This window comes from Aquarana catesbeiana, linkage group LG07 (assembly GCF_042186555.1).
Source record: "Aquarana catesbeiana isolate 2022-GZ linkage group LG07, ASM4218655v1, whole genome shotgun sequence".
In the NCBI taxonomy this organism is placed as follows: Eukaryota; Metazoa; Chordata; class Amphibia; order Anura; family Ranidae; genus Aquarana; species Aquarana catesbeiana.
Window position 1 is genome coordinate 82,545,402 of NC_133330.1, and position 26,104 is coordinate 82,571,505.

Here is a 26,104-nt window from a genome sequence, read left to right on the forward strand (position 1 = left end):
GGCCGGATGGCCAGCTCTAGGAAGGGTTCTGGTCGTCCCAAACGTCTTCCATTTAAGGATTACGGAGGCCACTGTGCTCTTAGGAACCTTAGGTGCAGCAGAATTTTTTTGTAACCTTGGCCAGATCTGTGCCTTGCCACTATTCTGTCTCTGAGCTCTTCAGGCAGTTCCTTTGACCTCATGATTCTCATTTGCTCTGACATGCACTGTGAGCTGTAAGGTCTTATATAGACAGGTGTGTGGCTTTCCTAATCAAGTCCAATCAGTATAATCAAACACAGCTGGACTCAAATGAAGGTGTAGAACCATCTCAAGGATGATCAGAAGAAATGGACAGCACCTGAGTTAAATAAATGAGTGTCACAGCAAAGGGTCTGAATACTTAGGACCATGTGATATTTTAGTTTTTCTTTTTTAATAAATCTGCAAAAATGTCAACAATTCTGTTTTTCTGTCAATATGGGGTGCTGTGTGTACATTAATGAGGAAAACAAATGAACTTAAATGATTTTAGCAAATGACTGCAATATAACAAAGAGTGAAAAATTTAAGGGGGTCTGAATACTTTCCGTTCCCACTGTGTGTGTAATATATAATTTTTTTTTTTTAAAGCTTCTAAATGCAAACGCTGACAGGGTCTCTAAGGACAAAGCCAACAACATCAAGCTTTAATTAAAAAAAGAAAAACAAATTACCTTTGGTTAATTGATAAACAGCGATCCAAGACATTGTATACAGTATATGTACACAGCACCCATTGTGTTGTACATAACGATTGCTTAGTTATGTCTTTTTCACAAATAAATCAAACTTTTTACTTCTAAAATTATTTATTTCATACTTCTAAAATTATTTCAACTTTAAATATATCATCTATTTAAGAGAAAACACTTTGAGTAGTATATCAAACATCCTCTGAAATGTTAACTGATAGTATGATTGAGACATTGCACGTGACTCCCCGTCTTGAAATGTTCATTTGGTCACCCAAAAGTTTTAAAGATTCAGGAATGACTCCAAAGTATTAAGAGGCTAAAGTGTCCAAAGAAGAAGCATGAAAAATAAAATATTAATAAAATAGATTTTTTTTTTTTTTATGTTCCAAATCTTAGAAAAAGATTCCAAAGTTTAGAAAAAATATCTACAAAAATGCAGGTTGTCCTACATATTTTCAGTGGCTTCCTGCCACATGCAAAAAAAAATGATCTTCTACTAAAAGGTTATTAAAATCATGTGGTATCATTATCAGAGAACAGCTAAGGTTCTCAGCCCAATGAGTACAAAGGCAATCGGTGTGGTTCATATACAAATTACAGTACACAGATCCCTGTACTAACAGATTCTGCATCACTCACATAGGTGGACACCAGGTCCACTATTTTGGCCATTAGTTCCCACTTCAACTTTTGCTCACTTAAAGTAAAGCCCTCGTGAACAAGGCCTTTATCGGCTTGTATTACAGCAGTGTGTACAGCAAACCTTTAAAAAAAGATTTGCAGAACTTTTAGCAAGTTTTGTTGAAGCCTTTAGGGCAGATTCACACATGTGGCTAACATACCCGCTCCTCTGAGAAGTGAGCCATGGTGGATAATTTTTTAGAGGGCATATGACAGGCTACAAGATGATATATCACCACCGCCTCACCCGTTTAAACCCTTGAAATGCCACAACTGCAGCCCTATTCCGGTGGTGCTTCCGGCCAACAGTGACAAGCCATTCAAATCCTGCCACAAATGCACAGCAAGGGAGTTGGGGGTATTGGGGGCAGTGGTAAATCATCTGATTTTACTGCCCCCTCGCTGCTCGTGTGAACGAGACCTTAAAGCAGGGATCTCAAACTGGCGGCCCTCCAGCTGTTGTGAAACTACAAGTCCCATCATGCCTCTGCCTGTGGGAGTCATACTTGTAACTGTCAGCCTTGCAATGCCTTGCGGGACTTGTAGTTCTGAAACAACAGGAGGGCCACCAATTTGAGACCCCTGCCTTAAAGTGATAGTAAAGCCTCATATTTTTACATTTAAATAAAAATGGAGGTTATACTTGCCTGCTCTGTGCAATGGTTATGCACAGAGCGCTCCCTTTCCTCTTCTGTCCACTCTTAGCTGCTGGTGCCCCTAAGCAAGCCGTGTGCTATGGGGCACCCATGCGGGCATGCTCCTGAGCTGGTTGCGTCCTTAAACACACATGGTTCGTCCATCCTCATAGGATTTGACTAACAGCAGTAAGATGCTATGGCTCCCGCTGCTGCCTCTGTCTCCTGTAAGATCAAGAAGAGGAGGGAGAAGAGCTGCAGCCAGGGCAGTGATGGATCACTGACAAGACTCTGGTAAGAATTTAAAGCGGAACTTCACCCAAAAGGGCAAATCTTGCTCTGCCTCCTCCTCTACATTTGGCATTTTTTTTGTGGGGGGGGGGTACCTGATTTCGACAGGTACCCCCACTTTCAGTCAGATGGCCCAGGCGATCTGAGCAGCTGTTGCGCGCCCGCCCCCCCCCCCCCCCCCCCCCCCGCAGCTTTCTGGGACACATCACAGGACATCGCTGGATCCAGGGGCAGGTAAGTGTCCTTATATTAAAAGTCAGCAGTACTTTTTTTGGGGGGAGACTGGAGCTCCTTTAAAGCGAAGTTCTGCTTAAAAAAAAAATTAAAAGTCAGCAGCTACAAATACTGCAGCTGCTGACTTTTAATAATCAGACACTTACCTGTCCAGGGTCCAGCGATGTGGGTGTACAAAGCCCCGCTCGTCTCTCCCTCCTCTCTGCGGCACCAGCATTGTAACTGTGGGCACCCACTGCGACTGAGCAAGCTGCGCTGTGACTGGCCAGGCAATCATCTGGGACCTGTGACGTGTCCCAGATGATTGCCAAGAGGGAGGGGGGGGTTGGTAATCTCCCTTCCGGTGCCGCGGTGCGCTGGGAGGAAGTGGGAGTATGGGCACCAGCCCCCCTCCCACCCAAAAAAAATGACATGCTAAATGTGGCATGTCAGGGGGTCGCCTCCCTTAAAGCAGAAGTTCCATTTTTGGGTGGAATTCCTCTTTAAGAGAGGGGGATACAGTTAACAGGGAGCTTTTGTTTTTCACAAATTACAGTCAGTACTCCCATTATGATCTGTGTTGGATCTCCCCAAACTGGAAGGGTTCTTTAAAAGCTTCAACAAAATTGCTCGTTAAACACACTGCTCTTGTACAAGCTGAAGCCCTAAGAATAGCACCCCCATCACAGGGGCCGTGTCTAATCAGTGGGAGATTCGTAAATAGCTCCCCTGCTGAATTAGTGCAGAACATCTTATGTCATTTGACAGCACAAAACTGTTTTTTGCTGTAGGAGCTTTCCAGACACATATTAGATCTTTGGGCAGCAGGATTGTAAATAGACTTGCATCCACTTCAAATCTATCAGGTTTAGGTCTGAAAAAAACGAAAGACCTAGAGACCCTTTTCGTTTTTTCCCCTGGATGCAGGCTTGGAGGCAATCGGATGTAAACAGGTGCAAATGCGTTTACATTTGCTTGCCCGCAGACTTACATGCAGCTTCTGATCAAGTCAGCCTAAAAACTGATTGGCCAAAAACCATTCAGATTCTCCAAAGACTGAACCCAATTAACTTCTAGGCGCAGTATGTCCTTCAGATACCTAATGTACAGCTCTCTGGCAAAAACTTACTTTGAGCAGAGTTGGTTAGAACCTCGGTCAGATTTTTTTTTTTGTCATCTATATCCAGACGGAGAGATTCTCCCTTACTTACTGTCCCGGTTTACACAAAAGAAGGTAAGAAAATCTCAGCAGGGACACACATGACATTAACGCCTAATCAGTATTCCAGCCTGAATTATAGTGCTTTTATTGTTTTCTGTGTCCTCAGAGAGATTCAGCTCACTTCCTGCCCCAGTGACACAACAAGAAGTTAACGGAAATCTTCACAGTGAGGACACAGGCAATAAAACCATGACAGATTTTCTAAGCCTTCCCTACTCTATACAAAACAAGAAATATGTCCAGAGTTCTACTTCCACCGTAGGACCTGCTGCCTTTAAGTTCAACTAATACGGTCAGCATGCAAGCTGCATATTGAGAGTTGTAGTTTTGATAAAAGTGGAAAAGCCCATTTACTGATGACACCAATCTAGAACTAAACGTAACAGGCTAGAAAAAACGGTCATCAACAGGCACATCCCCAAGACTCCCAGCCATGTCTTTGCTGTCAAGTTTTATACTATCTGCTGGTTTTCAGTGAAGACTGGTCCTCCATGCCTCATCATCAGCTCAACGGCCATCTTCACAAAGGCCTCTTTCCACGTTACTGGAATCCTTTGCGGAGGTCTCGACGACGCTGATGATGTCATAATGTTTTGCCAGGTTTTCAGCATCTTGTAGTGGGAATCTCGAAACTCGTGCATATCAGATTTGTTTCCTGCAGAACAAAGGTTGTACTTCGTTATGGCACATACAGATCCACCAACCTCACAAAACTTAATATGCTATTCCCCTAGGAAACATATTTCAAAATGTACTGAAGTATTCTGTATTAAAGTGCCTGAACAAAAGAACAGTCTATTCATTCTCCCAACCAATCAGTTTCTCCACTTACTGTTGCTAGGACAGGTGAGAACATTTCTTTTGACAGCTCAACAGGGTTTTTAAATGGAAATACTGTGCCGCAACCACAACCCTAGCGGTTGCAATACATTCGTATTTGCTGACTACCGAACGTGATATGGGGATCTTTTTTTTTTTCTATGCCGCAAAGCATCACGGCCGCAGCAAATGTACAACCCAATACAACTGCCTTACAGCTTAAAGCAATATTAAACCCAAAACAAAAATGTAATATATTGCAGCCTACCAATCCCTCATACTGTATAAGCTTAAAAAGTCGCAACCTGGAGCCCCCACATGGCCAACCCTCTTCACTCTTAACCACAGAGTAGCGAAGTAAGTATGGGCTGCTGGTGGACCTGCCATTAAAATGAACCTATTGCTTTGACTAGTATAGCCACAAAAGTCACAAAAAGGTTCCCCTAAGACCACTGGCTTATGGTATTGGCTGCATTATCAGACCCCAGAACAGTTAAAAGGAGTTCTAAGTTCATAGAACACACTTTCATTTTATAACATCTCCACTTTTATGCCCTGTACACACGGTCGGATTTTCCGACGGAAAATGTGTGATAGGACCTTGTTGTCGGAAATTCCGACCGTGTGTAGGCTCCATCACACATTTTCCATCGGAATTTCCGACACACAAAGTTTGAGAGCAGGCTATAAAATTTTCCGACAACAAAATCCGTTGTCGGAATTTCCGATCGTGTGTACACAAATCCGACGCACAAAGTGCCACGCATGCTCAGAATAAATAAAGAGATGAAAGCTATTGGCTACAGCCCCGTTTATAGTCCCGACGTACGTGTTTTACGTCACCCCCGTTCAGAATGATCGGATTTTCCGACAACTTTGTGTGACCGTGTGTATGCAAGACAAGTTTGAGCCAACATCCGTTGGAAAAAATCCTAGGATTTTGTTGTCGGAATGTCCGATCATTGTCCGACCGTGTGTACGGGGCATAAGGCTGAGTTCACACTGGCATTAAGAGCAGGCATTTAAAAGGCGTTAAAAAGGCCCCTCAAACGCCTATGCACAAGATACAATAGACAGCACATAGTGCTGTTCACACTAAGCGTTGTCGTCGTGTCGCTTCAAAATTGAAGCCTCATGTCGAGTCAGGAGGCGTTTGAAGCCTTTCAATGCTTCCCATTGAAGTCTATGGTAACGCCTCGCAAATGCTCTGGCAGGCAGTTGCGGAGCGGTTGCAGGGGGATTAAGATTCGTTCATTTACTGTAATGGAAAAGGCATTTGTGGAGCAGTTTTAACACTCGTCAAACGCTTCAAAACTGCGCATAGGGTGTTTGGGGAGCATGTTTAACTCCTCATTAATGCTTGTAAAATTCCTGTCTAATGCCCAAACTAAAGTTTGACGCCTGTCTGACGCCCATACTAACGCCATACAAACGCTATAGGAGTGTTTGTTGAGCGTTAGAAATTTAGTCAAGTGAGAACAAACCCAAAGAGCCCTTTCACACTGCCAGCGCCCGGGCGTCGGCGGTAAACTTTTCGGCCGCTAGCGGGATGCTTTTAACCCCTGCTAGCGGCCGAATAGAGGGTTAAAAACGTCGCTGCAGAGGAGCTGCCCGTCGATTTCAATGGGCAGGGGCGCTTTAGGAGTGGTGTATACACCGCTCCCAAAGCGCCTCAAAGAAGCGGTTTGCAGAACTTTTTTTGATGTCCTGCCAGTGCAGCGCCCCAGTGAGAAAGCACCCGAGCTTTCACACTGGGACTGCAGATGAGGCTTTTTTCAGGCGCTTTACAGGCTCTATTTTTAGCGCTAAAGCCCCTGAAAAATGCCTCCAGTGTGAAAGGGGTCTTATAGAGATTAAAATCCAATACAGGCAGTTCCCGTGTCATGAACAAGGCAGGTTCTGTAGGTTTGTTTTTAAAGTTGAATTTGTATGTAAGGAACAGGTAAATTTTTTAAGTGCAACTCCAGCCAAAAAATATTAAGTTATGCAGAGATGGGGGATTGCTGACAGGTCCACCGGACAGTAGGTGGCAGCATGCTGTAAGCAGCAAAATGATCGCCCAGTCATTTCTGAGACCAGTATGACGTCATGGTTCCTCCATTCTTAAGTACAAGTTATATGTAAGTCAGATGTTTGTAACTCAGGGACTGCCTGTATAAGCTTACTTGAAACTTCTCCTTTAATATTATGAGCTTTGCCTGTCTGCTGGCCATCTCTTTCCACAACTTCCTGAATTTCCTGCATGCTTTGCAGCTTCTCCTCTGCTGTTTAATTTCTAAGGACTACATATCCCATGGTACCTCCCTGCCTCAAGTAGTGATGCCCTGCCTATTCCTCCTCTCAGCGCCTCTGTAGATCAGAAGACAGGCTCTGTGAAATGTGTGACACAGCAGTGTCTACTCACAAGGTATAGTGAATACGTGTCACGGAATTCAAGAAAGTAAGTGTGTGGAGATCTTCACAAAGTTTTCAAACTTAAAGAATGTTTAGATTAATAGGAGTAGACTAGAAATAATTAAAATACAATGTGGAAATTAATTACATTCTGACCACAGATATGCTTTTAAAGGCGTTGTAAACCCTTGAGGTTTTTCACCTTAATGCATTCTATGCATTAAGGTGAAAAACCTTCTGTAGTGCAGCTGTCCCCAGAGCCCGCCTTTTACTTACCTGAACCCGATGGTTTCAGCGACGGGGACAAGCACAGCAGCTCCAGCCGCTGTTTCGGGTCCTCATTGGATAGATTGGCAGCAGTAGGAGCCATTGGCTCCCACTGCCGTCAATCAAATCCAGTGACATGGAAGCCGGGGGGCGGAGCTGAGTCCTGCTGTCTGGGTGAATGGAGGCAGCAGCAGGACTCGGGAGCGCACCCGCATGAGTGCCCCCTTGGAAAGCGGCTCCTCGTGGGGGCACGCGAGAAGAGGAGGAGGAGGAGAAGAGGAGGAGCCAGGAGCGCCACTGAGGGACCCCAGAAAAGGAGGATAGGAGCTGCTCTGTGCAAAACCCTTGCACAGGGGAGGCAAGTGTAACACGTTTGTTATTTATAAAAAAAAAAAAAAAAAAAAAAACAACGAACCTTTACAACCCCTTTTATGACATCTTCTAGTGCCGTCAGATACCAGGGCTTGACAAATTTGCTTTGAATCGAGGAGCCAGCTAAAAAAGTTAGGAGCCAGTTGTTTTAACCGCTTGCCGACCAGCCGCCGTCATGATCCTGCAAACCATCGTAGCTATACGTCAGCTAGCCGGATCAGGATAGCAGGTGCACACACCCGCTGCACAGTTGGGGTGCCGATGCTTGTGGCTGACAGTCACGATGACCGCCGGCCACGAGCGATCGCGGGCACGGGAGGCAGAACAGGGACGAGTGTGTGTAAACACACAAATCCCTGTTCTGTGAGGTGTGACAGATCGTGACTTCCTATTAGCTAGGAACCACGATCCCTCACTTCCTCTAGGTCAGTCTCCACCCCTTACAGTTAGAAACACACATAGGGAACACAGTTAACCCCTTGATTGCCCCCTAGTGTTACCCCTTTCCTGCCAGTGACATTTTTACAGTAATCAGTGCATTTTTATAGCACTGATTGCTGTACAAAATGCCAATGGCCCCAAAAATGTGTCAAAAGTGTCCGATGTGTCCGCCATAATATCGCAGTCCCAATAAAAATCGCAGATCGCCACCATTACTAGTAAAAAAAAAAAAAAAATAATAATAATAAAAATGCTATAAATGTATCCCCTATTTTGTAGACGCTATAACTTTCGCGCAAACCAGTCTATGCTTATTGCAATTTTTTTTTTACCAAAAATATGTAGAATACATATCAGCCTAAACTGAGATTTTTTTTTTTTTTTTTTTTTTTAAATGGGGATATTTATTATAGCAAAAAGTACAAAATATTGTGTTTTTTTCAAAATTGTCGCATTTTTTTTGTTTATAGCGCAACAAATAAAAACGGCAAAGGCGATCAAATACCACCAAAAAAAGAAAGGGAAAAAAAGGACGTCAATTTTGTTTGGTTGCAGCGCTGCACGACCGCGGAATTGTCAGCTAAAGTGAAGCAGTGGAGAATCACAAAAAATGGTCATTGAGCAGCCAAATCTTCTGGAGCTGAAGTGGTTAAACAAACAAATCTTACAGGGGAACATGTAACGTGTTCCCGAAGGTGAACTTAAATTTTAACCCTTTTACAGCCAGAGCCGTTTTTTGCTTTTTTTTGCACACGTTTAAAAAATTATTTGAGGCCTGAAGATTACATAAAACCCCCAAACATTATATTTTTTCTGAAAGCAGACACCCTATAGAATAAAACTGGGGTAGTTCCAATTTTTTTATGTCGCACTATATCAATGCAAAATTTCAGTTAAAAAAACAAAAAAAAAAACAACAAAAAACACATGAAAAGTTAATTTTAGTGGGCACAAAAACACAATAAATGACCCAATTTTTTTGGTAAAATATAAAAGCTAATGTTGCACCAAGTAAATAGATACCCAACATGTCGAGCCTTAACCCTTCATGACTGTGCTATAGCCTCGCACTTCCCGCGCACCCCCTGTGGCGCACATCGGCAGTGATCGATACGTGGGGAGCATTCGGGCGGCAGCTCAGGCGCCAAGACGAAACTTCTTGTCACCATGGCGACCTGGTGTTTGTCAAGCCCTGTCAGATACTGTAAATTGAAATAAAGAAACCACATGGGCTTATCAATAAGTAACCAGTTACCTTAAAAAAGCCTTTCCTTAAAAATGGACCCATCTACAGCCTGCCTAAGGGTTCTCAGCACACGAAGCCCTACAGCATATGGATGAGAGTCCGGTGACACCGGTATGGCTACACCCGGTCACACTGCTGTCCAGGGGGGACAAGTGTTTGGGAAGGTCACTCAATTCAATAGAGAACAGACAATAGAGCACAAATACTCCAGCACTGCACACACCCTGACAGTTTATCTTCAATAGAGTAAGTGCAGAAGAGGACTAGAGGACAACCAAGAAGACAACACAGCAATAAAGATAAAGGGCAAAGCACAAAGCCTGGGAGCCAAACACACTCCACCTTCACAGGCCTCTTAGCTTCTGACAAGAGTATTTTTGTCACCAGGTAGAAAAATATTGACAGGTGTCCTTAGAGAATACAAGGGTGGAAATAAATGTTCTTAAATAGAAAAAAAAGACAAGGCAGCTGAAAAGACCACAGAAAGATAAAGGAATCCATTTATAAAAGTTATTGGAAAGCTTTAAAGTGATTGTAAGGGTCATTTTTTTATTTTTTAAACAAACATATACTTACCTCCACTGTGCAGCTCGTTTTGCACAGAGTGGCCCCGATCCTCCTCTTCTGGGGTCCCCCGGCGGCTCTCGCGGCTCCTCCCCACATCAGATAACCCCCTATGAGAAGCGCTCTCCCGGGGGGGTTACCTTGTGGCCGCGCTCCCCAATCCAGCATTTGTGTCCATAGAGGCCAAATGCAGGACTCAGCCCTGCCCCCCGCGTCATCGGATATGACTGACAGCAGCAGGAGCCATGGCTGCACTGCTATCTATCCAATCAAGAATCGGGAGCCCGTGGAGAGAGACAGCATGTCCCCGCTGACTGAATGAAGGGGTTCAGGTAAGTCAAACGGGGGGTAAGTTATAAACAAATATATACCGCGCTGTCTCAAAAAATAAAAAATAAAAAAACTAAAGCAGCCAGCACAGCAGTGGATAAAGTTGCAAAAATGACAAATAGGGTGAAATGTGCAGCGCTTATGTGATCATATAAACCATAACAAATAATATTAGTACAGAAAACTTGAATAATAAATGATGTGCTCAAAAATACTCCAAGCAGTCCTCTATTATGACATGTGATGTCTATAAACAGAGGAACTTGGACGTGTGATGTCCAAAAAAGAAAAAAGTCAGTGACAAGCTTCAGTCATGTGTGATGATAATCCTCAACCACATGTGGATATAATATAGTGACAGTCTTTAACTTCAAATATGTATGATGTAATAACAGTTAATAGGTCCACCACCAAAGACACCAGAAGCTGCTTACCAGAGGGATTGAACTCAAATAGGTGTACACCTAGTGAGTCAATCAAGCTTTGTGGTATAATATACCAAGGGGATCAGATGCTCTATCCAGATATGACCTCCAGATGGACCTCCGAACAAGTGTGGAAGGATATGCTGAGACCACTGTCTTCTTTTATACAAGCGCTTGATTTTACTGCTAAACACGTGAGTGTATTTCCTTTGCTTTTTATGTATTAAAATTTCCATACGGAGTTACACTATATGCCTTCCTCTTTCTTTTAATGATGGGGCTGACTGCCTATATCTACTGAGTCCATCCATACCTTACACCTGTTCGGAGGTCCATCTGGAGGTCATATCTGGATAGAGCATCTGATCCCCTTGGTATATTATACCACAAAACTTGATTGACTCACTAGGTGTACACCTATTTGAGTTCAATCCCTCTGGTAAACAGCTTCTGGTGTCTTTGGTGGTGGACCCACTATTAACTGTTATTACATCATACATATTTGAAGTTAAAGACTGTCACTATATTATATCCACATGTGGTTGAGGATTATCATCACACATGATTGAGGCTTGTCACTGACTTTTTTCTTTTTTGGACATCACACGTCCAAGTTCCTCTGTTTATAGACATCACATGTCATAATAGAGGACTGCTTGGAGTATTTTTGAGCACATCATTTATTATTCAAGTTTTCTGTACTAATATTATTTGTTATGGTTTATATGATCACATAAGCGCTGCACATTTCACCCTATAAGTCAAACGGGGGGGGCTGGGGGGTCGGTGACTGCCAGGTGATTTTTCACCCTAATGCATAGGATGCATTAAGGTGAAAAAACACAAACCTTTACAAACCCTTTAAGACCAAGCTACTGGAGTTATGTGCCCCATACACACTATCAGATTTTCTGCTGATTTTTTGTCTTCAGATTTACCAAAACCATGTAGTGCAAGGGCCTGCCTGATTGCATACAAATTGAAACTCCTAAGGTTTGACCTCATATTATATGGATTTGCTAAATCTGAAGGAAAAGATCAGCAGAAGATCTGATAGTGTATGGGGATTTAGAATACAAATCTACTCAAGGGCTAACATATTAAATGCCCAGTTTTAGGGTAGCTCCTTTCTCTTGCAGCATCCTATGGAGCTACCCTTGAATGCAGTCTCTCTGCACTGTGTGCCTCCATAGAAACACACAGCCCTGTAAAGATAAGGCACTCCCCCTGCTCCTCCCTCCTTCTCCATCCTGTGAGGAAACTACACTGTCCACTGTTAAAGTGTTACTAAACCCAGTAATATGAAAATAGTTCATCTACACCCCCCCCCCCCGTGCCCACAGCTTATAAATCTTTTTACATTAAAATACTGCCAATATATACCTTTCTGGATGAGCTGTATACCACGGTTACATCATAAAATGCACAGTTTCTCCAGTGCTGAGAGTTCAGGAGGAGATTTTCACTACAGCCTGTATACATGCCCACATGTGTGATGTCAATATCATGTGACCTGGCTAGCTCTGAGAACAAGTAAATGTTCTCTCCAGCATAAAAGACACAACTGAGCATGTGCAGGTCAGCTACCCTGCCTGTATTAGCTGGTATCCCCAGATAGACAGTGCAGGAGGGGGAGGATCTGTGCATACAGGATAATACCCTTTTTACACAATGCAGAGGATTAACCCCTTAAGTTCCACAGTGAGTATAACAAGCATGCTATGCTGCATATACAGACTGATTTTACTGTTGTGGGTTTAGTAACACTTTAACTCTTTTCAGTAAAGAAAGGAAGTTCAGGTAAGCAGCACTAATAGAGCAGGAGCCAGCAGCATTGGAAGTTGTAAACTGCAAGTGCCGAGGTAGGTTTTTAACAAAGTTTACTGGGGAGTCTTTATTTTATTGTGCTCAATGTGGTAAGATAAAAAAAACACTGAGGATTTAACACTATTTTAAACGCTTGTTGTGTCTAGGGATGCCAGGATAAAGAAAAACACCTTATTCTGCATTCCAGCAGGTTCCTTCAAATGGTGTGACCAGTCCCCTGCAGCCTCCTCAGGACCATTGTTGCATGCTCTCCCCCCTACAGGATTAATAGCCCTGCATTGTACAGGGTGATGCCACGGGACAACAAGTGTGGGGGATGGGAATCTTGCCTGTGTCGTCCCCCCCCCCCCCCCGGGCCTTATAATTAGCATTTAACCCTTGCAGGAAGTGAGGCTTTAACAAAACAAAAAAGGCTGTTATAGGAGAGCTCTGCATTTCGATCACATAAATACACTATCTTTAATTAATTTAAACTTCAAATGTATTTGAAATAAAAAACAAACAAAATAAAAACAGTATCTTATCCACCATTATCTGATGCAATTTTTTTCTGTGGGCTTGCATTTTCTTTATTTGTACATAGTGATCCTTCCAGTGAGGCTCCATGCACACCGGGCTTTAAAAAACATTCATATAGAGCATTTCTTGTACAAAGTTTAGACGAGTTTAGGAGTTTTACAATTTGTTCTGCCAGTAAGCTCCAATCAGAAACGTGAACCAGAAAGGGTTTTTTTTTTTTTTCCTGCCTCTAAACATTGAGCTCAAAATATGCCTGTAATCATCCTAATGTGTATGGACACATAGGATAACATTGAGCTGCTTCTACAGGCAGAACTCTAAACTCCTGTAGAAGCAATGTTTTTTAAGCCAGTGTGCATGGAGCTTTAGACCTTTCCCAGCAACTTCCTGTCCTTGAGTGACAATGTTCCCAGAAAATCTCTATTCAGGAGCAGCATTGTCACCCTAGGGCACACACTCTTGCTGTGACTGCCGTCTCCTATCTGTGGGTTTCTCCATCTAACATGCATCTGCTGCTGTGATGAGGGTGGCATGAAAGAAGAATGGGATTAGAAATCTTCTGTGCCATACATAGATTGAGTGCCAGCTCACAATATGCGGTGCGGGAAGAATTGCACAGCATTCCTGTTGAAATCACATGCGATTCTTCAGCCTTGCGATTTGAGCCATTATTCTGTATGGCTCAAAACGCACCGAATCTGCACTAAAATGGACCCTTTTTTTGGCCGCACCAGAATCAGATTGCGTAAGTGTTCACACCTATGCGATTCGATTCTGCAAATCGTCTTGCGAACAGATTTTGGGGTGTTGTTAACCTTACATACACACCAACAGCAGTTTGCATGAACGGGGTGCTATTTGTTTATGGTGCCGAATCGGTGTGGTTCACTTAAATAGGAAAAAAAAAAAAATACTTCCAAGAAATGGAGCTTACCAATACCATTATCTTCAACCCCTCCCCCTGCAGCATCCAGATGGTCCTGAACTAACAATACAGCCCAGAGCTGTCAGAATGATGTGCTATTAGCATTCCGCCTCCTACTTTGCCCTGGGCTGCACACATTACTTTGTATAGCTGGCCATACGCTGGTAGAATTATGGTCTAGTTTTGGATATAAGAATATTCAATTTTCAAATCAATTCTTCAAGTCATTCCAAAATCTACTAGTGTATGGCCCGCTTTAGTTTGAATTCTCACTAGAAGCAGTGACGGTAAGGCTCCTGTTTACATGGGATTGACCCTGCCAGCGAATTTGTCTGCTCAGCCAAGGATCTCTCCTCTGATCCCCGCTGACCAAGCAGATGACAGGTCCGTGTCCACCTCATTGATGCAGAGCAGACACGGACACAGCCTGCTGTTCTCTATGGGGCAGTCGGATGGAAACGGACCGCCAGACTTTTTTGTTAGCGGAGAGGATCGGATGCCGGCGGGTGTCAGAGGACACATCTGCCGACATCCACCACTCCATAGAGAGCAATGTAGGTTCCAATCTGGTCCGCCAGAACAGACAGGTGGACCTGATCGGAACGTTTGTGTAAAAGGGGCCTAACAGTAAGGAAGAATTCCAAGTATGGTTTGAACAATGGGGGGGATGTCATGCTCTTCACTTCATCCAATATTCATTTAGAAAGTGCAAAATTAATTCTCTGTGCCAAGCAGCCGACCTCCTGTGTTCAGAATGCAGTAGGCCAGCCGCTCAGCACAGGACCCAAAAGTGGAGATCACTGAAGTATTAGTGTCTATTTTCGTGGTTTCCAGCTTCCAGGGGCATTGGCCGGGAATACCTGTATATACATAGTTACATTGCTCCAAGCTGAACCAATGTAATTATGTATGAAATATCCATAGCCGGAATTATTTAAAGCAGGAAGGGTGCTTTCTCTATATGTAGTCTGAGCATTGACAAATATGGTTTGCGTTGAGCAAAATAGCAACTCTGGTATGTGATTATGTTAGGGGCTCTGTGATTAAACCTGATCCATTATCATGTTGGGCTATTTTAATAGCCAATACGAATGTCTAAAAGGCAGAAAAGGGGCGGGCAAACTTCATCACATCAGGAATCACCAAAGTTTTGCCTGCTATACCTGCAGCAGGTTTATTTTTTCTTAAGCATAGGTTCACATCGTATCGATGCGGGAACCAGCGCAATTCCAGCTCCAGTTTCCACATCGCATCTCTCCCGCAGGCAATTCACACTGCCCTCTGCGAACCGCTGCAGGTGTCAATACAATGTTAATGACACCCCCAGATCGGTTCACAGATCGCAGTGTGAACTGTGGATACAGACAGGAATCGGATCGCATGGGTGAGAACACCCATGCGATCCGATACCAGTGCGGGGGGGGGGGGGGGGGGTTGGGGGGGGAGTCCCTGCACCTTTTTTTTATGTGAATTGGCATTGCACAGACATCGCATGTCGCATGATTGGCACCGCAGTGCATGTGCGAATCACATGCAGTGTCTGTGTCCACTATAGTGTGAACCCGGGCTTAATGACAGAGTCACGAACATAAGTTATGTATTCTGTCAGCTCTGAGCCGTAATGTCAGTTTGGCACTGCCTGGATCAGAAAATAACAAGTTTATACTATTGTTTGTGGGCTAAATGTGCATATTCATTTAAAGCTGTTGTGGAAATTTTATGAAGATGTATTTAATATGTATTGTCATAGTGTCTCCCAGTGTTAGTTCTCCCGCAACCCGCTCTAAAGAGCTGACTGGGGCAGACTGACGCTGGTTGAGATCCGTTTGGTAGTGAAAAGCTCCTTGGGGATGTAGAGAAGTGTCTGTAGAGTGGGGATATGTCCGCCAGTGAAGGGCCCCTGCGTGATGCACAGAACGATCGTCTGGGGGGGGGGGTTCGCTCTGCAAAGACATTATCGGTTTAGTGGATATACGCTCGTGTCACCCCTCTGTGCCTGATCAACACATTTGGGGTGCCGTGGCGTGCACCTGGAGATAATCTCCCATGTTCTCTGAACAAAGCAGAATAAGTATTCACACTAAACGTTAAAAACGGGAGTCTTTGAGTCGTTGTGGTCGGGAGCAGCGTTCGTGATCTCAAGGTTCCTGTCAGTAGCTGAAGATAACTTACAGAGACAGGGGGTGGGAGATCGTACACGCTGCCCCCGCCCAGACATGCCCGTAAGACTCCCCTAGTCATCATTCATAGGTTGTTGTAAAAACTCATCCTGCTGGAAGGATTTCCTGTGTTGACATTCATATCCTGTGAGGTCATTTCCCATGAAGGAAGCGATTGGCTGTTGGGGCAATCACTTCCGGTTTGTCATTGCTTTTGTTGTTTTTGAATAAAAGACCCAGTGCGGTGCTCGGTGGGGGCAGTCGTGCTGAGAAGAGGACGTAAGCTGTGGTCATGTCTGTTTACTTGGGGATATGGGGGAAATAGAGTGATTGGTAAGATGCATTATACCATTAGACGAAAAGGGCGCTTATTAGCACAAAAGAATATGCTGTGTTTTTCCACCACAAACCCAACTCAGGGAAACTTAAAAATGATTCCTTGCGGTGGGCTGAGCTGTACTGCAAGGGTTGATCGCTCGTTTAGTCTAGGGGAGAGGAGAAGAACTTTAACATACTTGATCCTCCACTCCCCAGCAGATACTGTGCCTCCATTTCTCTGACAGATGACTATCCCTCGGTTTCCTCATGTCCAGTACAGAACTATGGACCCTAAAATGGTCCTGATGACATTAGGACTTTGTACTGTGGGAGCATGGGGGAGGGGGGGGGGGGGCGATCTAGCATCATAATCAGGTAAATAGATCTTCTTTTCTATGGCTCAACTTCACTCTAAGGATTCATTTTTAACTTTCCAAGAGTTAGTCTTTAGGAATTTAACACAATTTAGAAAACTTCCAGGGCATATGAGGTCACAATAGAAAAAACAAAATTCAGGGGGACGTGAATTATAATTTGCGTTATTTCCTGCAATTCTTACAACACTAAATGTCATACAAGACGATTTAGCTCACCAATCAGCAGCTGTACAATGTTGGAGCCGGCATATTTCTTAACGTCCTCTATCCAGCGAGGAACGGACTCAAATGATTTTTTCTTGCTGATGTCATAGGCGATGATGGCTCCATTGGCGCTCCTGTAGTAGCTCTGGGTTATTGTCCGGAAACGTTCCTGTCCAGCAGTGTCCCAGATCTGCAACTGTTAAATGTAAAATACATCAGCGAGATCATTCTCTCTCATTATATACCTTTTCTATAGTCTTGTATTATATTTCAGGCATACAGGGGGTAAAGGTAGTACACTAAAATAGCTCTATTAAAGCAAGAATGACCCAAACTTGACAGCGGATTACATTTTCAAGCAAGAATATAATTTATTTTTGCATAGTTCCACCATGTTCCGTGGCACTGTACAAAGTATGCCCTGCAGCTTGCAAGTGATAGAATGCTTTGTCAGTGGACATCCCTAATTGCAGAAAATTTCATTTTAAAAAATAGTGTCTGATTGTATGGAGTGCAGTGTCTAACCTAGAATATGCAGACTTAAAGGTCCAAAACTTGAAGTGAAACTAACTTATGTGATCTGTAGCTTTCACTACTCATCCACATCACCTACCCCCTCCAGCCTCTTAATGTGAACTTGCAGCCTGACTATGAACATTCAAATATATCCTTAACAAGCAATACAATTAAAGTTTTCACTTTGGATAGAGTAAGGGAGGGTTAAAACCTCTGCCAGGTTTGTTTTTGCAATCTGTGTCCCATTGGGGAGATTTCCCTTCACTTCCTGTCCAATAACCTAAACAGGAAGTAGGAGGAAATCCATTTAAAGTGAGGGAATGCCTGGTTGTCATCACATCTAGTGTCCCCATTGGAAAATTTACCATCTCTTACTGTGCTGGGGACAACCCAAAATATAAGATTCTTTTACCAGTGCACATTGCACGGCCACTATTTTATTAATTTTCTCCTTCACGGTTGTCACCTTTTCACTTTTATGTGTTTTTTTTCTTTCACTGGATGCAGGGTGTGGGTCCTGGGGCCTATCCTGAAGTCTGGAGGGAGGATTTGTGGCCATCAGGTCCCCCCCCGAGCTGGGGGGGGTCTCTCTTCAGGAGAGCCCCTGGCCCTAGTACTCATTGGTCGGCTCCGGCTGACCAAGAGCAGAGGGGTCCGCCAGGCTTTTTGGCTAAGTGGACCATGTTGAAACCTAGCCCCTGTCAGGAGCCTGGAGGGTTGGACAAAGAGCCCACCCTTAAGTGCACTTTTTTTGTGTGTGTGTTTGCACATGCACCTTTTTGGTACACTTACAAGTTTTGTTTTTTGTGCACCACTACAGTTTCAAGAAAAAAAAAAAAAACACAAGTGCTCTCCCATGACCCCAAATTAGCTGACAGCAGGCTAAAGCTCCAATGTGTATACTGCTGCTCCAGGTGGGTTCGCCACACAGTCCCTTTCACCTCCAGTGTATTCAGGTGCAAGCACTGTTCATCCGGCTACGTGAAACAAATGCAATGAGATCCAAAGGGCTGCACACTTGAAAACTGAATCCACTTCATTGATGATCTTTAAAAACGCCGTATACAGCAACAGCAGACACTGTGGGAGCAAAGAAACTCAGCCAATGCGTTTTGCACTGCTACCACTTAATAATGACATGGCTAAAGCCCAATGTTGGCCGATGTCATACAGCAACTACAGGCACTGGAAGGATCCTGACCATATTGTCAGGATCCACCCAGATGCCTGAGTGACAGCTGGCTCCGCCTCTCAATGCTTAGCTGTCGAAGTCGAAGCCAGCTATTCCCACCCCCTCTCCAACACAGATCTCTAGTCACTGCTCTCTGCTCAGAGCTGACCGAGAAATGAGTGACCAGGGACCATTTGATCACTCAGTTCTCTGTCTTAGAGCCAGCAGGGGACAGATGAAGCATCACACCAACGCTGCAGCATGGAAGAGATTATGTATGTTTTGTTTAACAACCCCAAACTTCTCCTTTGAACAAGCCCTTGCTTACCTCAGTAGCTGCAGGCATTCTGAACATTGAATCCCCAAATTCATAGCAGAAGAACTGAATGCCATTCTTACTGCAGCTCAGCTCTCCCTGTTTCCACCTCATTAAGCACATACTCCGAGATTGTGCTGGAAGGCTGCAAAGGCACTGCTTGGGGAGTATGTGAACACAGTCATCTGAACTGCTGAGCGATAAAGACCTCAGTGCTTCTGCTGTAAATCCAAGATTGTATTGCTCCACTGTGCCTGTAGCTACGGGGGTCATTTGCTTTAACACTGTCTATTACAGCGACGGGCCAGTTGTATAACTTAGGAGAAGGTGATGCCAGGCTCTAAACTCTGGAAGCTGGGCAAATAATTGATTTGGTGCTGCCAGCTTTGTAAAGAAAAAGTAAACTGGTTAGCATACCTCACCCTAAACAGAAACAGGAGATGGATATGATTCTGAAGTTATTGGGGTCCATTTACTATGTAGGATTGCTATAATGAGCAGTAATGAGTGTTGGTGTTCTGCAGTTCTATCATTCTGAAGAGCATGCCAACACATTCTACAGCTCACCACAATGTACGGTAACAAAATATAGCGAGTTGTGGTGCGATATGCTGATAACAATAGTACAAATGCTCCTTTTTAGTGTGTTAAGCAGCCAGTTCAAAAGAATGGGCTGTGTCAATGTAACATATGTTAATGTGCTCGCTTTAACGCACTACAAAAACTGAATTATGCCCCTAATGAAATAGCCATATGTGTTCAGGGAATACTATTACACTTTCCAGGACTGACCCAGCAAAATGCTGCTGACAACAAAGTTAAAGTTCACAGCTTCTATGATAAAGTACTGATCATATCATAAAGCCAAATGTTCAGAAAATAAAAACAGCCCCCATATATAACATATAACCAGCATATTACCTGGATGGCTACAAACGCCAAGCTGCTGGAATGAGTTGATTATCACACTATTGCAAAACTTATCTTAGTAGCTCCGTCACTTCATACCAAAGAACAAGAGCTCCAGCATCTTGTGGAGGATTTACATATAAATATGGTGGGTAGGTGTGGTGTACTCAGGGAAGAATGACTCAGATATATTTACTTCCCTTCAAGAACAATCTGCATACAGCTTTGTTGTGTTTTATACAGCTGAAACTTGAAAACGGCTTTCCAAGGCCAAATATTACCTTTTCTACTAGATCCTGGTGACGATCACCAGCTTATATCACATGTATGACATCACATCATGTGAAAACGCACAGACTTTCTACTATGGTTAGAATAGGCACTTGTAGCCGAGAAATACCTTCTGCCATGGCACTGCCTCCCCACCATCATATTAGGTGAAGCATTAAAATGGAACTAAACTCTCTCAATCAACATTACCCGTTTTTAATCCTTATATTGCTTGCATTGGTAAATAGATTGGTAGATTGGAAGGTATACTATACTTATACTTTTTAAAATTTTTATTTCTTCAGTTGCTTCCTGGTCTCTGGCCTAGGCCATAATGATGTCAAATAATAAGAGTCTTTCATCTGGAGGAGGGTCTCTCTCAGCTAAACACACCCTCCCGTTTTCCCACAGATACACACAAAAAATTCAATCAGGGTGTTGCCCCATGAAACGCGTAGAGAGCTTTAAGCCTTCATGAATTTAAAATCACATGTTCCTGCAATTATGGGTGATGTGTTGTATATACATGTCTGATTTGTGGATGTTGATAATATTTTCTAAATTGAATTGCACTACTGTCTTTTGTAATAAATTTTGTACGCTTTTAACACTCTGTTGGATCTTTTTTAAGCACCACTCACAAAAGTCCCATGGGCACATTTCCTTTTGGCTGGTCCCTCCTGTTTGCATGCCTGAGCTAAGGGAAGATGGATTCCAGGGAGTAAATGCTACGCAAATCATCTGCCCTTACGCAAGATGGCCATGGCTAGTAATGCTGGGGCGGGCCTGAGAGACATGGAAGGATGCGTAGATTTGCTTTGAATATTAAAAATGAATTAATGAGCATTATAGTTTGAGGTGCTCAGATACAGTTTAGTTCCCCTTAACTCTTTTACTGCTGTGTCATAAGTACTATGGTGGGACAGTAACAGGATGTAGCCAAGCTTCTATGTACTGTGCATCTACTATTTTAATAATAAAAAAAAAAAAAGGCATTTATCTTGAAACAAACCATACCAAACAAGAGCTCAGTTGAATCTTCATAAGGCCCCTTTCACACAGGCTTTCTGATGAGTTCCGCCTGTCAGTATTTCAGGTGGACCTGATCAGACGCTTCATGCACTATGGAGCGGTGGATGTCAGCGGTGACATGTCCGCTGACATCCGCCGATATCCGATCCTGTCCATGAAATCTAGGACAGATAAAAACCCTAATTTCCATCCGTCTGGAGAATCGGATCGGATGAAAACAGACAGGCGGTCTGTTTTCATCTGATCTCCATAGAGGACAGCAGGGCTTTGACAGGTCCATCTCTGCACAGTGAGTGGAGATGGACCTGTCACCCGCCTGCTCAACAGGGATTGGCCGATCAATCCCCACTGAGCAAAGCGGAGTCCCAACACAGACAAGCCCGTGTGAAAGGGGCCTAAGGGTGTCAACGCCGGGTAACAAGACAAGCATTAACCACTAAGCCACCGCCCACCGTCATATGACGGCTGGACGAGGCTTCTGTTATTCTGGGAGGACGTCATATGACGTCCTCGCCTTCCCGAGCCACTAGGGGGCGGCGGCGCGCGCGCCCGCCGTGTCACTCGGGACCCGGTGCGCGTGCCCGGCGGCCGCGATGTCCGCCGGGCACCCGCGATTGCCGGGTAACACAGCAGGAGCGTGGATCTGTGCATGTAAACACAGATCCACGTCCTGTCAGAGAGGAGAGGAGACCGATGGCGTGTCCCTTGTACATAGGGACAGCGATCGGTCACCTCCCCCAGTCAGTCCCCTCCCCCCACAGTTAGAATCACCTCCTTAGGTAATACATTAACCCCTCGAGCGCCCCCTAGTGTTAACCCCTTCCCTGCCAGTCACATTTACACAGTAATCAATGCAATTTTATAGCATTGATCGCTGTATAAATGTGAATGGTCCCAAAAATGTGTCAAAAGTGTCCGATGTGTCCGCCGCAATATCGCAGTCACAATAAAAATTGCAGATCGCCGCCATTACTAGTAAAAAATAAATAAATAATAAAAATGCTATAAATCTATCCCGTATTTTGTAGACGCTATAACTTTTGCGCAAACCAATCAATATACGCTTATCGCAATTTTTTTTTACCAAAAATATGTAGAAGAATACGTATCGGCCTAAACTGAGAGAAAAATTTAAAGACAAAAATGTGTCTGCGCTAGATGGAAAATAATAATAATGAAAACTAATAATATTAAAAATATATATAAACATACAATAGTAAGTGCTAAGTGCAAAAAGTGAACATACATATAAATCAACGTGCTACAATAAATCAGAGATGACTGATGGTGCATACATCCAAGGTGCAAGGTGCTATATTGAACACACAAACTAAGTGCCCAATCAGAAGAAAAACAATAACGTTCCTCATATGAATCTTTGGGGTTCAACCAGTGTAAATCCAAAATTGCATAAAGTGCCCAAAAATAGTGTCCATAATCAGTGAAGCTCATCCATCACGTTCTTCAAAAGTGCAGCACCATAAAACATGCCTTAGTGCCCTCCAGTGATCCCCATAAGCATATACGCTCACCTTCCAGCGTGTGACACAGTGTTTAAACTCTGTCAAAATGTGCTTTGGAGCCACTCCTGTGCTCAAATGGAATCAGCTGTAAGGTCTCCAATGCTCCCAATTATGATTTTATGCAAGAGAAAAGAAACTCCATAGCGCAATATAGTTTAACAATAAAGAATATTTATTAAAATGTATATAAAACTCACCCCTTGCTGGGGTACTCACATGCTACAGGTGCGTCAGTGCACCCTTCTATAAATGCATAGACCAGCCGATCGTAACGGTATGGCGTGCGGTGCGGTGTGTGCCTCCAAATCTCCTGCTCTCTCTCTCTGCTGACAGCTCCGTCCAGGCCCCTCCCCTACGCGTGTTCGGCACCGGGATCACGTGCCTTCATCAGGGGGATATGATTGGACGGACGCTCTAGGAACAATATATAGTCTCGGCGGCCATTTTGCCTAAGACCGCAGACACAACTAGTAACAGAACTACAGCTGTGGTTATAGCGGCCATTTTCCCTAAGGCCGTACAACGATTTTAGCAGCAGGCTGCTGTTACACTTATCAACAACCGACAATCGAAACACCGCAACTGTCAGTCCTGCTAATCATGATATAAGAAAATTTAGAGGCCAACAATATGATTATAAAAAATGAATATTGCGAAAATAAATATATAATACATATAAAAAAGCCAACAAGGTAAATAATATAAAATCCAGGACGGAGCCGCCAGTCATAGAGAGCACCGCCGCGCACCTCACACATATAGATAGTTATACAAATCACCGCAAGGCTACAAAACCAGCGGTACATTGCTTAAACATTACTACACATATACATATATAATCATGAATAGGTAACCCTATGCCAAAATGTTTATTAAACTATGCATAAAATAAGTTACAATAAAAATAAAATATAAAAATATATTAATATATGAAAAAAATAAAGAATAAAAAATCTGTAAAGTTTGAAGTTAAAAAATCACTAAAAAAATTTGTTAAAAAAAAAAAAAATTGGATATTTATTTATATTTATTATAGCAAAAAGTAAAAAATATTGTGTTTTTTCAAAATTGTCCCTCTTCTTTTGTTTATAGCGCAAGAAATAAAAACCGCAGAGGTGATCAAATACCACCAAAAGAAAGCTCTATTTGTGGGAAAAAAATGATAAAAATTTAATTAAGGTGCAGTGTAACACGACCGCGCAATTGTCATTCAAAGTGCGACAGCGCTGAAAACTGAAAAATGGCTTGGGCAGGAAGGGGGTGTACATGCCCTGTATTGAGGTGGTTAAAGTATAATTCCACTTTTGTTGAGAAAAAAACCCCACCATCATCTGGGTGATCTATGGCAATTGCAAAGTTTTTTTAACAAACTTTGAAGCAGACTCCTCCTTTTTTCTGCACCAAAGAAAAGGCTGTTTGTTTCACAATATCCTTTGCAGACTCATTCTGAATGGAGGGGGGGGTCAGGTTTATTATAATCACCTGTTGCATTCTCAAGTGTTCTAATGAGAAAAGCTGCTTTGTCAGCATCCGTTTAGAAGTGTTTAACCTGTGGGGAGTATCTCATCAAAACTGAAATTCCTATTGCAGGGGTGCCTAAAATTTCACTTGTATCTTAGAGCAGACTTAGAAAGCGCATGAGCACGTGTACAGAACGGCTCCAGGTTGCCATATTCCACTGAATTTTACAGTGGCTGCAGACTGAAAAGGAATGGTAATTTTATTAGCAATAAATTACAATATGACTTGCTTAGCAATTGTATATACTATATTTTTTATATGATATTTTTTGTGGTTCAGTTATCCTGACTCAGCGTCATATGACTTCCAGCAGGATAACAAGCCAGCACGCGACTCCGGGGGCACATAGCACGGCGACTGGTGGTGTGGTGTGTCAGTCTGACACCCCGCAACTCCGATCTAGGTAAAGAGGCTCTTTACCACATGGTCAGCTGTGTCCAATCACAGCTGATCACAGTGTAAACAGGAAAAGCCGTGTATCGTCTTTTCCTCTATCACGTCCAACAGACGCGAGTAGAGGAGAGCTGATCAGCTGCTCTCCTGACAGGGGGGGTCTGCACTGATTAGATTATCAGTGCAGCCCCCCCCCAGGATGCCCAACCAGGACCACCAGGCACCTGTCATTCGGCACTGGTGGTCCCTGACATGGTGGTCCTTGACAAGCGGCACTGGTGGTCCAACACGGTGGTCCCTGACATTTGGCACTGGGGGTCCCTGACATTCGGCACTGGTGGACACCGATATGCTGCACTGGTTTGCATTTATATTAAATGCATTAAGATTTTTAAATTTATTTTGTATGGATTTATTAAATGCATCAAATTAATATTATATTTATATGCATTTATATTAAAATGCTTTGCATTTATAAGGCTGTAACCTATCATACCGTGTTATGTATGGCTTGCTGGCTGCAGAATGAGGGGTGTGATTTATGTTGAAGTGGGCGAGTTCACATTTACATGTACAAGCCTAGTGTATCTCCCACATTTACTCCCATCCCAAGGATTCATGGGAAATGTAGTCTGATTACAGTTAGAGAGAGAGAAGAGGATATGAAGCAATCACTGTTCTAAGAGATCCTCCCTGCCAGAAAAGATGATGCATTTTTTGAATCACGAAACTGACTTCCTGAAAATTCAATTACACATATCTCTTAAACGGTAAGAAATGTTTACAATTTTTTTTTACAAATGTAATAACTGGGGAGGGGGATACTAATGGGGTTTTTCTTTTTTAAATCCCAGAGTTCTTTAACCACTTCCCGCCCGGCCTATAGCAGATTGAAGGCCGGGCGGTCATATGAGGTCATGGGCACTGACTGGCACCATTTTAAATCAGTGATGCCCAGCAATACCACCCATCAATGTGATCAGTGCCACCAGTCAGTGTCCATCTGTGCCACCTATCAGTGCCCACCTATCAGTGCCCATCCGTGCCACCCATAAGTACCCATCAGTGCCGCCTATGAGTGCCCATCAGTGCCACCTATGAGTGCCCATCAAAGCCGCCTATGAGTGCCCATCAGTGCCGCATACGAGTGCCACCTATCAGTGTCCATCAGTGCCACCTATCAGTGCCCATCATCAGTGCCTGTCAGTGCCACCTCATTGGTGCCCATCAGTGCAGCCATATCAGTGCCCGTCATTGAAGAATAAAACTTACTTATTTACAAAAGTTTTTAACAGAAACAAAAGCGTGTTTTTTTTCAAAATTTTCGGTCTTTTTTTATTTGTTGCGCAAAAAATTAAAAACGAAGAAGTGATCAAACACCTCTAAAAGAAAGCTCTATTTGTGGGAACAAAATGATAAAAAAATGTGTTTGGGTACAGTGTTGTATGACCGCGCAATTGTCGTTCAAATTGCAACAGCGCTGAAAGCTGACCTGGCCTGGGCAGGAA

General features: G+C 43.4%; 1 protein-coding gene across 1 annotated transcript in view; it reads right to left on the reverse strand.

The window, feature by feature from the left end:
- Positions 1-639: 639 nt before the first annotated feature.
- The window catches only part of RAB43 (RAB43, member RAS oncogene family), a 39,304-nt gene continuing 13,839 nt past the window's right edge, over positions 640-26,104 (reverse strand). Inside the window, 6 exon segments of the mRNA XM_073592387.1 lie at positions 640-4,185; positions 4,188-4,222; positions 4,225-4,291; positions 4,293-4,381; positions 4,384-4,413; positions 16,958-17,141. Of these exon segments, the coding sequence (XP_073448488.1) occupies positions 4,162-4,185; positions 4,188-4,222; positions 4,225-4,291; positions 4,293-4,381; positions 4,384-4,413; positions 16,958-17,141 (429 nt within the window). The 3' untranslated portion in view covers positions 640-4,161.